The following is a 16,678-nucleotide window of genomic DNA, read 5'->3' on the forward strand; positions in this document are numbered from 1 at the left end:
TCTGTACATGTCCCAGTATCTGGCCAAAGCCTCCTCTCCTGTGCCTGTCCCAGCACCTGGCCACAGACTCCTCTCCTGTACCTGTCCCAGTACCTGGCCACAGACTCCTCTCCTCTCCTGTCCCAGCACCTGGCCACAGACTCCTTTCCTGTACCTGTCCCAGTATCTGGCCACAGACTCCTCTCCTGTACCTGTCCCAGTATCTGGTCACAGACTCCTCTCCTGTACCTGTCCCAGTATCTGGTCACAGACTCCTCTCCTGTACCTGTCCCAGCACCTGGTCACAGACTCCTCTCCTGTACCTGTCCCAGCACCTGGTCACAGACTCCTATCCTATACCTGTCCCAGCACCTGGCCACAGACTCCTCTCCTGTACCTGTCCCCCAGCACCTGTCCCAGCACCTCACAGACTCCTATCCAAACAGCCTCCTCTCCTGTAACTGTCCCAGTACCTGGTCACAGACTCCTCTCCTGTACCTGTCCCAGCACCTGGTCACAGACTCCTATCCTATACCTGTCCCAGCACCTGGCCACAGACTCCTCTCCTGTACCTGTCCCAGCACCTCGCAAACAGCCTCCTCTCCTGTGACTGTCCCAGATCATCTCTGTTTATCACGGATGTAAACATACAGGAGCATGGGTTGTGTAACTGTCCCAGCACCTGGTCACAGACTCCTAAGAGATACCTGTTCCAGCACCTGAGAGACAGACTCCTCTCCTGTAAGAGTCCCAGGGAGAGAGAGAGAGACCTGGAGACAGATTCCTCTCCTGTGACTGTCCCAGATCATCTCTGTTTATCACGGATGTAAACATACAGGAGCATGGGTTGTGTAAGGCAGACAGAGAGAGAGAGAGGAGAGGGGGAGAGAGAGAAGAGAGGGAGAGAGAGAGAGAGAAGGGCAGTCACATGCGAGGCTGCTGGGGTGTTGCTAAAGAGTGGGGTCTATATTTAAACAGGAATGTACACAGAGCCAGAGACCTCATGGAAAGAGACCACAACAACAAACACAGAACAGTTTCTCTACAAACAGCCCCTCCTTCACTTATAGAGAACCACCAGTAGGAGAGAGATAGGGGGGGGGGAGCGAGAGAGAGAGAGAGAGAGATTGAGAGAGAGATGTCTGGGTGAATGTTGCTGATAGCAGAGCTGAGTGAAAGGACCTCAGACGCATTAGAAGACTGAGACAAGGTAAGGAAGGAAGGTGTGTCGTACTGAGGGGTAGAGGTTGACCTGCTGAATGTAGCTGACTGTAACATGGATAATGATCAACATTTACCCATAAATCAGATGAAAAAACAACCAGAGTTATTCTAACATTCTGTTGGCTGTGAATGGTGAACGATCCAGTGTAGTAATCTGACTAGCTGCTGATTGATTAATCAACCTGCTTTCAATGTCTTAGGTTAGGAGAAAACAATAACAAGTTGATATCAAATGTAGTAATCTGTGTTTGAATAATGTACTGTACTGTAACTATTATATCAAGCTAATGATTCTCATTTAAAACAGTTTATTCATTGATTTGTGGAGCGCTTGGTGACCTACATTCTGCTATAGGTCAGGTTGAGGTTATTACCATGGACACTTGACACGTTTGCCCGTGTGTAAACAGTCATATCAAACGAATAGAAATATTATTGCCACGGGCTGTTGAAGGATGAGGACCAAGGTGTACCCCCTCCCCCAAAGGTGCGGTCAGGGCGTGAAAGTACCCCCTCCCCCAAAGGTGCGGTCAGGGCGTGACAGTACCCCCTCCCCCAAAGGTGCGGTCAGGGCGTGACAGTACCCCCTCCCCCAAAGGTGCGGTCAGGGCGTGACAGTACCCCCTCCCCCAAAGGTGCGGTCAGGGCGTGACAGTACCCCCTCCCCCAAAGGTGCGGTCCCAGTACCCCCTCCCCCAAAGGTGCGGTCAGGGCGTGACAGTACCCCCTCCCCCAAAGGTGCGGTCAGGGCGTGACAGTACCCCCCCCAAAGGTGCGGTCAGGGCGTGACAGTACCCCCTCCCCCAAAGGTGCGGTCAGGGCGTGACAGTACCCCCAAAGGTGCGAATCCCCCAAAGGTGCGGTCTCCGGCCGCAAAACCTAAACCTATAGGGGAGGGTCTGGGTGGGCATCTGTCAGAGGCAGCTGTCTATCATTGTCTTTTGATTGGGAATCATACTTAGGCAGCCTGTTTTCCACCTGAGCTTTGGTCTCATTCCGACGATGGACGTAACAATACTACCATTCCTTCTATTGTTGGTCTGTCTTGATCCATGAGACTAAATGGAGATGGTGTCTGACTCCAGGGTAATCAGACCATCCTAACTACAGACAATATGACTACAGACCATATAACTACAGACTATATGAATACAGACTATGACTACAGACCATATAACTACAGACTATATCTCCAGACTGCAGAAATATCACCATAGCGTTATTGTTGGTCTGTCTTGAGACTAAATGGAGATGGTGTCTGACTCCAGGGTAATCAGACCATCCTAACTACTGACCATATGACTACAGACCATATAACTACAGACTATATGAATACAGACTATGACTACAGACCATATAACTACAGACGATGGACGTAACAATACTACCATTCCTTCTATTGTTGGTCTGTCTTGAGACTAAATGGAGAGACTCCAGGGTAATCAGACCATCCTAACTGACTCCAGGGTAATCAGACCATCCTAACTACAGACCATATGACTACAGACCATATATACAGACTATATGAATACAGACCATATAATAACTGACAGACCATATGACTACTGACCATATAACTGACCATATGACTACTGACCATATAACTACAGACCATATGACTACAGACCATATAACTACAGACGATGGACTAACAATACTACCATATTGTTGGTCTGTCTTGATCCATGAGACTAAATGGAGATGGTGTCTGACTCCAGGGTAATCAGACCATCCTAACTACTGACCATATGACTACAGACCATATAACTACAGACTATATGACTACAGACCAGACTCCAGGGTAATCAGACCATCCTAACTACAGACTATATGACTACAGACCAGACTCCAGGGTAATCAGACCATCCTAACTACAGACTATATGACTACAGACCAGACTCCAGGGTAATCAGACCATCCTAACTACAGACTATATGACTACAGACCAGACTCCAGGGTAATCAGACCATCCTAACCCAGTGCTGATAACAGCTCTAGTGAATGTGTTGTGTCCCAATGCTGGTAGAGTCGAGGACGTGGTGCTAGACCCCAAGCTGGGTTATGACAGGACTACTACTATAATATGTGAATGTTGATCACGAGCCTCACGCTATCTGCATTGGGAGTTCTTCGTGCAGAAAACAGCGTGCTACTGAAGATACAAATTCTAAATGCAATTTGAGGTATTTATGATCGCGATGGAGTCGCAGTCGGAGGTGGGAAACCCCTAAGCCTTGGATCCTGCCGGAAATATGTGTGTGATGGAGAAAACATTCAAATATTAGCGAAAAATTGTTGATCGAGGATTTTTAATCATTCATGTCACTGACTTGACCAAGCTATACACACTCACCTCTACAGAGAAAAATCCCCAAATAAAACCCAAATTGAATCCATTTCCTCCCAAATCAAACCAAGTCCTTTGTTTTCCAGAATGGACCAATCAAAGCCACACGTAGATGTGTTCCACTACAGGAACAAGGAACAGTCGTCCTACCTCCTACTGCAGCTGAACCGTCTGAGACAGAACAGGATCCTTACCGACGTGCTACTCTGTTCAGATAACACAGAGATCCCCTGCCACCGTAACATCCTGGCCTCCAGCAGTCCTTACTTCACGGCCATGTTCTGTCACCACTTCAGAGAGACGGACCAGGAGAAGGTGGATCTGAAGGTAGACGCTTGTTTCACTTTTCTTTTTTTTGTATTTCTGCCTTTTTTTTTAAAAATAAACAAAATGTTTTTTTATTTTTGTAAAACTAGACTAGTGTCCTGCCTCACTCTACTGAAACAGGAGAAGGCTTTTATGTAAAGTGCTGTGTGGTTTCTGCCTGTCAACGAAAGGCGCTGTACAAATCAAATATAATCGTTCCAATTATTATTATTATTATTGTTAAGATTATTATTGTTGTTATTATTATTGTTGTTATTATTATTGTTATTATTGTTGTTATTATTGTTGTTATTATTATTGTTATTATTATTGTTATTATTATTATTATTGTTATTATTGTTATTATTATTATTGTTATTATTGTTATTATTATTATTGTTATTATTGTTGTTATTATTATTGTTATTATTGTTGTTATTATTATTGTTATTATTATTATTATTATTATTGTTATTATTATTATTATTATTGTTATTATTATTGTTATTATTATTGTTATTATTATTATTGTTATTATTATTGTTATTATTATTATTATTATTATTGTTGTTATTATTGTTGTTATTATTGTTGTTATTATTATTGTTGTTATTATTGTTATTATTATTATTGTTATTATTATTATTGTTGTTGTTATTATTATTGTTATTATTATTGTTGTTGTTATTATTGTTGTTATTATTGTTGTTATTATTATTATTATTGTTATTATTATTATTATTATTATTGATGTTGTTGTTGTTATTATTGTTGAAGGGGATCACCTCCAGCATCCTGAGTGACATCGTCGACTACGTCTACACAGGGGTCATAACCATCACCATGGAGATAGTACTGCCCCTTATGCAGGCTTCCTCCATGCTCCAGTACACCAGGCTGTTCGAGGCCTGCTCCTCATTCCTGCAGGTGATCACAGATGAATTAGCTTCCTGGCTTTAAACTCTGACACTTTCACATTGATGTTGAAACTTTAATAGGATTAATAATGTGTGTTTTGTCCCTGGGAAATACATTTACATTTTTACATGTAATATATTTCAGGAGCAGCTGAGCCCAGACAACTGCCTCAGCATGAAGCGACTGGCAGAGATATTACACTGCAACAGCCTGAAGGAGAAGGTCAGTAGAATTTATTTAGTTTGAAGTATGTATTGTTGGTTCATTTGGCAGCCTAGGAGCCCTGGTGTAGTTAGTTCACTTGGCAGCCTAGGGGCCCTGGTGTAGTTAGGTCACTTGGCAGCCTAGGGGCCCTGGTGTAGTTAGTTCACTTGGCAGCCTAGGGACCCTGGTGTAGTTAGTTCACTTGGCAGCCTAGGGGCCCTGGTGTAGTTAGTTCTAGAGGCCCTGGTGACAGTGGCAGCCTAGGGGCCCTGGTGTAGTTAGTTCACTTGGCAGCCTAGGGGCCCTGGTGTAGTTAGTTCACTTGGCAGCCTAGGGGCCCTGGTGTAGTTAGTTCAGTTGGCAGCCTAGGGGCCCTGGTGTAGTTAGTTCACTTGGCAGCCTGGTGTAGTTAGTTCACTCTAGGGCCCTGGTGTAGTTAGTTCACTTGGCAGCCTAGGGGCCCTGGTGTAGTTAGTTCACTTGGCAGCCTAGGGGCCCTGGTGTAGTTAGTTCACTTGGCAGCCTAGGGGCCCTGGTGTAGTTAGTTCACTTGGCAGCCAGGGGCCCTAGTTCACTTGACAGTCTAGGGGCCCTGGTGTAGTTAGTTCACTTGACAGTCTAGAGGCCCTGGTGTAGTTAGTTCACTTGACAGTCTAGAGGCCCTGGTGTAGTTAGTTCACTTGGCAGCCTAGGGGCCCTGGTGTAGTTAGTTCACTTGGCAGCCTAGGGGCCCTGGTGTAGTTAGTTCACTTGGCAGCCTAGGGGCCCTGGTGTAGTTAGTTCACTTGACAGTCTAGAGGCCCTGGTGTAGTTAGTTCACTTGGCAGCCTAGGGGCCCTGGTGTAGTTAGTTCACTTGGCAGCCTAGAGGCCCTGGTGTAGTTAGTTCACTTGGCAGCCTTGGGGCCCTGGTGTAGTTAGTTCACTTGGCAGCCTAGGGGCCCTGGTGTAGTTAGTTCACTTGGCAGCCTAGGGCCCTGGTGTAGTTAGTTCACTTGGCAGCCTAGGGGCCCTGGTGTAGTTAGTTCACTTGACAGTCTAGAGGCCCTGGTGTAGTTAGTTCACTTGACAGTCTAGAGGCCCTGGTGTAGTTAGTTCACTTGACAGTCTAGAGGCCCTGGTGTAGTTAGTTCACTTGGCAGCCTAGGGGCCCTGGTGTAGTTAGTTCACTTGGCAGCCTAGGGGCCCTGGTGTAGTTAGTTCACTTGGCAGCCTAGAGGCCCTGGTGTAGTTAGTTCACTTGGCAGCCTAGAGGCCCTGGTGTAGTTAGTTCACTTGGCAGCCTAGGGGCCCTGGTGTAGTTAGTTCACTTGACAGTCTAGAGGCCCTGGTGTAGTTAGTTCACTTGGCAGTCTAGAGGCCCTGGTGTAGTTAGTTCACTTGGCAGCCTAGGGGCCCTGGTGTAGTTAGTTCACTTGGCAGCCTTGGGGCCCTGGTGTAGTTAGTTCACTTGGCAGCCTAGGGGCCCTGGTGTAGTTAGTTCACTTGACAGTCTAGAGGCCCTGGTGTAGTTAGTTCACTTGGCAGCCTGGGGCCCTGGTGTAGTTAGTTCACTTGACAGTCTAGAGGCCCTGGTGTAGTTAGTTCACTTGGCAGCCTGGGGCCCTGGTGTAGTTAGTTCACTTGGCAGCCTAGGGGCCCTGGTGTAGTTAGTTCACTTGGCAGCCTAGGGGCCCTGGTGTAGTTAGTTCACTTGGCAGCCTAGGGGCCCTGGTGTAGTTAGTTCACTTGACAGTCTAGAGGCCCTGGTGTAGTTAGTTCACTTGACAGTCTAGAGGCCCTGGTGTAGTTAGTTCACTTGGCAGCCTAGGGGCCCTGGTGTAGTTAGTTCACTTGGCAGCCTAGGGGCCCTGGTGTAGTTAGTTCACTTGACAGCCTAGGGGCCCTGGTGTAGTTAGTTCACTTGGCAGCCTAGGGGCCCTGGTGTAGTTAGTTCACTTGGCAGCCTAGGGGCCCTGGTGTAGTTAGTTCACTTGGCAGCCTAGGGGCCCTGGTGTAGTTAGTCACTTGGCAGCCTAGGGGCCCTGGGTGTTAGTGGCAGCCTAGGGGCCCTGGTGTTCACTTGGCAGCCTAGGGCCCTGGTGTAGTTAGTTCACTTGGCAGCCTAGGGGCCCCTTGGCAGCCTAGGAGCCCTGGTGTAGTTAGTTCACTTGGCAGCCTAGGGGCCCTGGTGTAGTTAGTTCACTTGACAGTCTAGAGGCCCTGGTGTAGTTAGTTCACTTGGCAGCCTAGGGGCCCTGGTGTAGTTAGTTCACTTGACAGTCTAGAGGCCCTGGTGTAGTTAGTTCACTTGGCAGCCTTGGGGCCCTGGTGTAGTTAGTTCACTTGACAGTCTAGAGGCCCTGGTGTAGTTAGTTCACTTGGCAGCCTAGGGCCCTGGTGTAGTTAGTTCACTTGGCAGCCTAGGGGCCCTGGTGTAGTTAGTTCACTTGGCAGCCTACGGGCCCTGGTGTAGTTAGTTCACTTGGCAGCCTAGGGGCCCTAGTGTAGTTAGGTCACTTGGCAGCCTAGGAGCCCTGGTGTAGTTAGTTCACTTGGCAGCCTAGGGGCCCTGGTGTAGTTAGTTCACTTGGCAGCCTAGGGGCCCTGGTGTAGTTAGTTCACTTGACAGTCTAGGGGCCCTGGTGTAGTTAGTTCACTTGGCAGCCTAGGGGCCCTGGTGTAGTTAGTTCACTTGGCAGCCTAGGGGCCCTGGTGTAGTTAGTTCACTTGGCAGCCTTGGGGCCCTGGTGTAGTTAGTTCACTTGACAGCCTAGAGGCCCTGGTGTAGTTAGTTTCACTTGGCAGCCTAGGGAGCCCTGGTGTAGTTAGTTCACTTGGCAGCCTTGGGGCCCTGGTGTAGTTAGTTCACTTGGCAGCCTAGGGGCCCTGGTGTAGTTAGTTCACTTGGCAGTCTAGGGGCCCTGGTGTAGTTAGTTCACTTGGCAGCCTAGGGGCCCTGGTGTAGTTAGTTCACTTGGCAGCCTTGGGGCCCTGGTGTAGTTAGTTCACTTGGCAGCCTAGGGGCCCTGGTGTAGTTAGTTCACTTGACAGTCTAGAGGCCCTGGTGTAGTTAGTTCACTTGGCAGCCTTGGGGCCCTGGTGTAGTTAGTTCACTTGACAGTCTAGAGGCCCTGGTGTAGTTAGTTCACTTGGCAGCCTTGGGGCCCTGGTGTAGTTAGTTCACTTGGCAGCCTAGGGGCCCTGGTGTAGTTAGTTCACTTGGCAGCCTAGGGACCCTGGTGTAGTTAGTTCACTTGGCAGCCTAGGGGCCCTGGTGTAGTTAGTTCACTTGACAGTCTAGAGGCCCTGGTGTAGTTAGTTCACTTGACAGCCTAGGGGCCCTGGTGTAGTTAGTTCACTTGACAGTCTAGAGGCCCTGGTGTAGTTAGTTCACTTGGCAGCCTAGGGGCCCTGGTGTAGTTAGTTCACTTGGCAGCCTAGGGGCCCTGGTGTAGTTAGTTCACTTGACAGTCTAGAGGCCCTGGTGTAGTTAGTTCACTTGGCAGCCTAGAGGCCCTGGTGTAGTTAGTTCACTTGGCAGCCTAGGGGCCCTGGTGTAGTTAGTTCACTTGGCAGCCTAGAGGCCCTGGTATAGTTAGTTCACTTGGCAGCCTAGGGGCCCTGGTGTAGTGGATCACTTGGCAGCCTACGGGCCCTGGTGTAGTTAGTTCACTTGGCAGCCTAGGGGCCCTGGTGTAGTTAGTTCACTTGGCAGCCTAGGAGCCCTGGTGTAGTTAGTTCACTTGGCAGCCTAGGAGCCCTGGTGTAGTTAGTTCACTTGGCAGCCTAGGGGCCCTGGTGTAGTTAGTTCACTTGGCAGCCTAGGCCCTGGTGTAGTTAGTTCACTTGGCAGCCTAGGGGCCCTGGTGTAGTTAGTTCACTTGCAGTCTAGGGGCCCTGGTGTAGTTAGTTCACTTGGCAGCCTAGGGCCCTGGTGTAGTTAGTTCACTTGGCAGCCTAGGGGCCCTGGTGTAGTTAGTTGACTTGGCAGCCTAGGAGCCCTGGTGTAGTTAGTTCACTTGGCAGCCTTGGGGCCCTGGTTTAGTTAGTTCACTTGGCAGCCTAGGGGCCCTGGTGTAGTTAGTTCACTTGGCAGCCTAGGGGCCCTGGTGTAGTGGATCACTTGGCAGCCTACGGGCCCTGGTGTAGTTAGTTCATTTGGCAGCCTAGGAGCCCTGGTGTAGTTATTTTACTTGGCAGCCTAGGGGCCCTGGTGTAGTTAGCTCACTTGGCAGCCTAGGGGCCCTGGTGTAGTTAGTTGACTTGGCAGCCTTGGAGCCCTGGTGTAGTTAGTTTACTTGGCAGCCTAGGAGCCCTGGTGTAGTTAGTTTACTTGGCAGCCTAGGAGCCCTGGTGTAGTTGGTTCACTTGGCAGCCTAGGAGCCCGGGTGTATTTTTTATTTTTTTTAACCTTTATTTCACTAGGCAAGTCAGTTAAGAACAAATTCCTATTTTCAATGACGGCCTAGGAACAGTGGGTTAACTGCCTGTTCAGGGGCAGTTAGTGTACTTGGCAGCCTAGGGGCCCTGGTGTAGTGGGTCACTTGGCAGCCTAGGGACCATGGTGTAGTGGGTCACTTGACAGCCTAGAGGCCCTGGTGTAGTTAGTTCACTTGGCAGCCTAGGGGCCCTGGTGTATTTAGTTCACTTGACAGCCTAGGGACCCTGGTGTATTTAGTTCACTTGACAGCCTAGGGACCCTGGTGTAGTGGGTCACTTGGCAGTCTAGGGGCCTTGGTGTAGTTAGTTCCCTTGATAGCCTAGGGGCCCTGGTCAAAAGTAGTGTACTAAAAGGAATTAGGGTAAAGGGTACTATTTCGGACTCAGCCCATGTGTATCGTCAATAGCGTTCATTCATTCATTCATTGACTGATTCCAGGCCAGGGAGATGGCAGTACAGAGCTTCTCTGACGTCTCTACCTCTGAGGACCTGTGTGAGCTCTCCTTACCTGAGCTGATGGGTTACCTGGAGGATGACTGGCTCTGTGCTGAGGAGGAGCAGGTAAGGTAATACTAAAAATAAACACCCCAATCAACAACAACGGCCACTAAAAGCAGCAGCGCATCATCAACAAAGTTAAAACTATCAATGGATGTTTAAGAACGAAATTAAACGTTTTTCTTTTTATTTTTATTTATTTATTTATTTTTTTTAACAGGTGTTTGAGACGTTACTGGCGTGGATCCACCACGACCCGTTCTCCCGGCGCGGCGCCATCTCCGACCTCTTCAGGAAGGTGCGTCTGCGCTACATCCACCCCACCTACCTGTTCCAGTTCATCGCCAGCGACCCCCTAGTCCAGTCCTCCACCCTGTGCACCGAGGTCATCGAGTCCGTCCGACGCCTCATGTTCTCCATCACTACTAAGTGTGGGTCGGACCTCAAGCCCCTGTGGGTGACCCCGCGGCGTTTCACCTGCCGGGAGACCCTGGTTCTCGTTGGCGGCCGCAAGAACAACGAACAGACGTCCCGCGAAGCACTCCTGTTTGACGAGAGGACTCAGCGCTGGCAGTGGCTGGCCAAGCTGCCCTTGCGACTCTATAAGGCCTCCTACGTCTGTATCCACAGTATCCTGTATGTCCTGGGAGGCCTCACCATGAACACCAAGCACAGAGTGGTTAGCACCACTGTCTATACGTTGTCTCTAAAAATCAACCAGTGGAGGACGACTGAGCCCATGATCCAGCCGCGCTTCTCCCACCAGTCTGTCTCCTACCTGCACTTTATCTTCGTCCTGGGGGGCCTGGGGCCGGAGAAGCAGGTGTGCGACACGGTGCAAAGGTACAATAGTATGTTCAACCAATGGGAGGCTATGGTTCCCATGCCGACGGCTGTGCTACACCCGGCGGTTGCCGCTAACGATCAAAGAATCTACATGTTCGGGGGAGAGGACGCGATGCAGAACCCTGTCAGGATGATACAGGTAGGCAGAATGCCCTTCTGTTGAGGTTGCTGTTGTGGTGAACTTGAAGTCTTGAAGTCTCGGGGTGTTGAATTACTGAAAATTTGAAGTCTCGGGGTGTTGAATTACTGAAGATTTGAAGTCTCTGGGTGTTTAATTACTGAAGATTTGAAGTCTCGGGGTGTTTATCAAATCAAATCAAATCAAATCAAATTTTATTTGTTAGCAGATGTTAATGCGAGTGTAGCGAAATGCTTGTGCTTCTAGTTCCGACAATGCAGTAATAACGAACAAGTAATCTAACTAACAATTCCAAAAAACTACTGTCTTATACACAGTGTAAGGGGATAAAGAATATGTACATAAGGATATCTGAATGAGTGATGGTACAGAGCAGCATAGGCAAGATACAGTAGATGATATCGAGTACAGTATATACATATGAGATGAGTATGTAAACCAAGTGGCATAGTTAAAGTGGCTAGTGATACATGTATTACATAAGGATGCAGTCGATGATATAGAGTACAGTATGTACGTATGCATATGAGATGAATAATGTAGGGTAAGTAACATTATATAAGGTAGCATTGTTTAAAGTGGCTAGTGATATATTTACATCATTTCCCAACAATTCCCATTATTAAAGTGGCTGGAGTTGAGTCAGTGTCATTGACAGTGTGTTGGCAGCAGCCACTCAATGTTGGTGGTGGCTGTTTAACAGTCTGATGGCCTTGAGATAGAAGCTGTTTTTCAGTCTCTCGGTCCCAGCTTTGATGCACCTGTACTGACCTCGCCTTCTGGATGTCAGCGGGGTGAACAGGCAGTGGCTCGGGTGGTTGATGTCCTTGATGATCTTTATGGCCTTCCTGTAGCATCGGGTGGTGTAGGTGTCCTGGAGGGCAGGTAGTTTGCCGCCGGTGATGCGTTGTGCAGACCTCACTACCCTCTGGAGAGCCTTACGGTTGAGGGCGGTGCAGTTGCCATACCAGGCGGTGATACAGCCCGCCAGGATGCTCTCGATTGTGCATCTGTAGAAGTTTGTGAGTGCTTTTGGTGACAAGCCGAATTTCTTCAGCCTCCTGAGGTTGAAGAGGCGCTGCTGCGCCTTCTTCACGATGCTGTCTGTGTGAGTGGACCAATTCAGTTTGTCTGTGATGTGTATGCCGAGGAACTTAAAACTTGCTACCCTCTCCACTACTGTTCCATCGATGTGGATGGGGGGGTGTTCCCTCTGCTGTTTCCTGAAGTCCACAATCATCTCCTTAGTTTTGTTGACGTTGAGTGTGAGGTTATTTTCCTGACACCACACTCCGAGGGCCCTCACCTCCTCCCTGTAGGCCGTCTCGTCGTTGTTGGTAATCAAGCCTACCACTATTGTGTCGTCCGCAAACTTGATGATTGAGTTGGAGGCGTGCGTGGCCACGCAGTCGTGGGTGAACAGGGAGTACAGGAGAGGGCTCAGAACACACCCTTGTGGGGCCCCAGTGTTGAGGATCAGCGGGGAGGAGATGTTGTTGCCTACCCTCACCACCTGGGGGCGGCCCGTCAGGAAGTCCAGTACCCAGTTGCACAGGGCGGGGTCGAGACCCAGGGTCTCGAGCTTGATGACGAGCTTGGAGGGTACTATGGTGTTGAATGCCGAGCTGTAGTCGATGAACAGCATTCTCACATAGGTATTCCTCTTGTCCAGATGGGTTAGGGCAGTGTGCAGTGTGGGTGAGATTGCATCGTCTGTGGACCTATTTGGGCGGTAAGCAAATTGGAGTGGGTCTAGGGTGTCAGGTAGGGTGGAGATGATATGGTCCTTGACTAGTCTCTCAAAGCACTTCATGATGACGGATGTGAGTGCTACGGGGCGGTAGTCGTTTAGCTCAGTTACCTTAGCTTTCTTGGGAACAGGAACAATGGTGGCCCTCTTGAAGCATGTGGGGACAGCAGACTGGTATAGGGATTGATTGAATATGTCCGTAAACACACCGGCCAGCTGGTCTGCGCATGCTCTGAATTACTGAACATGTGAAGTCTCAGGGTGTTTAATTACAGAAGATTTGAAGTCTCGGGTGTTGAATTACTGAAGACTTGAAGTCTCGGGGTGTTGAATTACTGAAGATTTGAAGTCTCTGGGTGTTTAATTACAGAAGATTTGAAGTCTCGGGTGTTGAATTACTGAAGATTTGAAGTCTCGGGTGTTGAATTACTGAAGACTTGAAGTCTTGGGGTGTTTAATTACTGAAAATGTGAAGTCTCAGGGTGTTTAATTACTGAAGTTTTGGAGTTTGCTGTTCATTCTTGAAACTTTTTTTGGGGGGACAAATCTGCACAGAAACACTAAACTCTTCTAAACCTATCCTCTTTCTTCAGGTGTATCACATTGGCAGGAATATGTGGTCTATGATGGAGACCAGGACAGTGAAGAACGTTTCTGCACCAGCAGCTGTCATCGATGACAAGATCTACATTATCGGAGGTAGGTGAAGACTGGGTCTGTCGATGACAAAATCTACATTATCGGAGGTAGGTGAAGACTGGGTCTGTCGATGACAAGATCTACATTATCGGAGGTAGGTGAAGACTGGGTCTGTCGATGACAAGATCTACATTATCGGAGGTAGGTGAAGACTGGGTCTGTCGATGACAAAATCTACATTATCGGAGGTAGGTGAAGGCTGGGTCTGTCGATGACAAAATCTACATTATCGGAGGTAGGTGAAGACTGGGTCTGTCGATGACAAGATCTACATTATCGGAGGTAGGTGAAGACTGGGTCTGTCGATGACAAGATCTACATTATTGGAGGTAGGTGAAGACTGGGTCTGTGGCTTTAGTCAGGGGGAAAAAAGGACAATCTAATGTTTCAATTAAATACAACTTTATTTGGTCTACTTAGGACTTTGAGATCTTCGATATCTCTTCTGTCTTTTGTAAAGACAACTTTATCAGTAGCTCCTTCCCCTAACTGTCCCCTAACTGTCCCCCCTAACTGTCCCCTAACTGTCCCCTAACGTCCTTTTTTTACAGGCTACACCAGAAGAATGATCGCGTACGACACCAAAGCCAACCGCTTTACGAAGTGTGAGAACCTGAAGCAGAGGAGGATGCATCACGCCGTCACGGTGCTCGACGACAAACTGTACGTGACCGGAGGACGCTTCATCAACGGACACGACGTCATAGAGGACTCCGACAGCTTCGAGTGCTACGACCCGAAGACTGACGCGTGGACGACGAAGGGGACGTTGCCGTACAGGCTGTTTGACCACGGTTCTCTGTCCCTGGTGTGTGTCTCCAACAAATCCAAGCCTCCCTGAGTGTGTGTTGTGGGGGCGTGTGTCCCCTTCAGATGATACTCTGCCCGACCAAGCAAAAAAAGACATGAACTGCTCGTAGCGTGGAACTGAGAAAAATACTTTTTATTTACCTTGGTGTCACAGTATCTTCATGCAGTTACTGGCTAACATGACCCCCCTTTTCTCCTGAACACAATACAACCGAGGAAGGATACTTGTCCACATGAATAAGAATGTATTTAATGAAGCAAAAGTGAGTGTACAAAACATTAGGAACACTTTATACTGAGTATACAAAACATGACATGAACTCATTTTGGACCAAATGAGCAGTTAGTGCCTTTTTGCATGGTGGGGCAAATACTGTCGGATGTGGAGCTGACCGACACAGATGTTGCAAAGAACATCTCTGATGTCATTTCCTGTCCCGCAAATTCCCTCAATGGGTGACACTTTTTCCAGCAGCGAATCTCAAATCAAATGAGATGCTTTTAGAGATTTTACTTGTCTTGTGGAAGCGAAGTTAATTGTTGTGTGGAACTGAAGCCCTGGGCAGTTAATTGTTGTGTGGAACTGAAGCCCTGGGCAGTTAATTGTTGTGTGGAACTGAAGCCCTGGGCAGTTAATTGTTGTGTGGAACTGAAGCCCTGGGCAGTTAATTGTTGTGTGGAACTGAAGCCCTGGGCAGTTAATTGTTGTGTGGAACTGATGACCCTGGGCAAACATTAGGAACACTTTGTGTGGTGTGAAGCCCTGGGCAGTTAATTGTTGTGTGGAACTGAAGCCCTGGGCAGTTAATTGTTGTGTGGAACTGAAGGCTATAGGTGTATACAGTACTGTAGACTATATGAAGACGACACTACATGATGACCAACTGAGAGTGCAAAACATTAGGAACACTTTATACTGAGTGTGCAAAACATCAGGAGCACTTTATACTGAGAGTACAAAACATTAGGAACACTTTATACTGAGTATACAAAACATTAGGAACACTTTATACTGAGCGTACAAAACATTAGGAACACTTTATACTGAGTGTACAAAACATTAGGAACACTTTATACTGAGTGTACAAAACATTAGGAACACTTTATACTGAGTATACAAAACATTAGGAACACTTTATACTGAGGGTACAAAACATTAGGAACACTTTATACTGAGTGTACAAAACATTAGGAACACTTCATACTGAGCGTTCAAAACATTAGGAACACTATAATGAGCGTACAAAACATTAAGAATTTCGTCAGAACATGGACTCTACAAGGTGTTGAAAGCGTTCCACAGGGATGCTGGTCCATGTCGACTCCAATGCTTCCCACAGTTGCGTCAAGTTGGCTGGATGTCCTTTGGGTGGTGGACCATTCTTGATACACACGGGAAACTGTTGAGCGTGAAAAACCCAGCAGCTTTGCAGTTCTTGACACAAACTGGTGCGTCTGGCATCTACTACCATACCCCGCTCTTAAATCTTCTGTCTTGCCCGTTTACCCTCTGAATGGCACACATACACAATCCATGTCTCAATTGTCTCAAGGCTTAAATCCTTCTTTACCCCTGTCTCCTCTCCTTCATCTACACTGATTTAATGTGGATTTAACAAGTGACATCAATAAGGGATCATATCTTTCACCTGGATTCACCTGGTCGGTCTATGTCACGGAAAGAGCAGCTGTTCTTAATGTTTTGTCCACTCAGTGTATATTTATAAATAACGTTCCCCTGAGGCGACGTGGATGGAACTAGTCATATTTCAGTGAGAGTTTATAACCAAGTGAACAGACATAAGATTTAACAATACCTTATGCACATTGTAAGAATGCCGGTATAGTTATATTTGAAGAGTGAGAGGGCTCAGTCATAGTTATATTTGAAGAGTGAGAGGGCTCAGTCATAGTTATATTTGAAGAGTGAGAGGGTTCAGTCATAGTTATATTTGAAGAGTGAGAGGGTTCAGTCATAGTTATATTTGAAGAGTGAGAGGGTTCAGTCATAGTTATATTTGAAGAGGGAGAGGGTTCAGTCATAGTTATATTTGAAGAGTGAGAGGGTTCAGTCATAGTTATATTTGAAGAGGGAGAGGGCTCAGTCATAGTTATATTTGAAGAGGGAGAGGGCTCAGTCATAGTTATATTTGAAGAGGGAGAGGGCTCAGTCATAGTTATATTTGAAGAAGAGGGCTCAGAGTTATATTTGAAAGAGGAGAGGGCTCAGTCATAGTTATATTTGAAGAGGGAGAGGGCTCAGTCATAGTTATATTTGAAGAGGGAGAGGGCTCAGTTAGTTATATTTGAAGAGGGAGAGGGTTCAGTCATAGTTATATTTGAAGAGTGAGAGGGTTCAGTCATAGTTATATTTGAAGAGGGAGAGGGCTCTGTCTGTTTTCATGTTTCTTCTAACTGTTTGGTGACACCGTACAAATGGTTTGCCGACGGATCTATGCAAATCGCCTCATATAAGTATTTTTTTAAATTTGGAGTGATTTTAATATTCGTGTTTGTTTTTGTAATGTTGTTTATT

General features: G+C 47.4%; 1 protein-coding gene across 1 annotated transcript; it reads left to right on the plus strand.

Moving 5' to 3' along the window:
• The first annotated feature begins 1,036 nt into the window (after positions 1-1,036).
• LOC112238017 (kelch-like protein 38) lies at positions 1,037-14,864 on the plus strand. Its single transcript, XM_042315182.1, has 8 exons — positions 1,037-1,189; positions 3,637-3,877; positions 4,634-4,783; positions 4,919-4,996; positions 9,839-9,961; positions 10,119-10,883; positions 13,227-13,332; positions 13,884-14,864. The coding sequence occupies exons 2-8, from the start codon at positions 3,638-3,640 to the stop codon at positions 14,171-14,173; spliced, it is 1,752 nt and encodes a 583-aa protein (XP_042171116.1). The 5' UTR covers positions 1,037-1,189; position 3,637; the 3' UTR covers positions 14,174-14,864.
• The last annotated feature ends 1,814 nt before the right edge of the window (positions 14,865-16,678 follow it).

This window comes from Oncorhynchus tshawytscha, unplaced genomic scaffold (genome assembly GCF_018296145.1).
Source record: "Oncorhynchus tshawytscha isolate Ot180627B unplaced genomic scaffold, Otsh_v2.0 Un_scaffold_7493_pilon_pilon, whole genome shotgun sequence".
NCBI classification, from domain to species: Eukaryota; Metazoa; Chordata; class Actinopteri; order Salmoniformes; family Salmonidae; genus Oncorhynchus; species Oncorhynchus tshawytscha.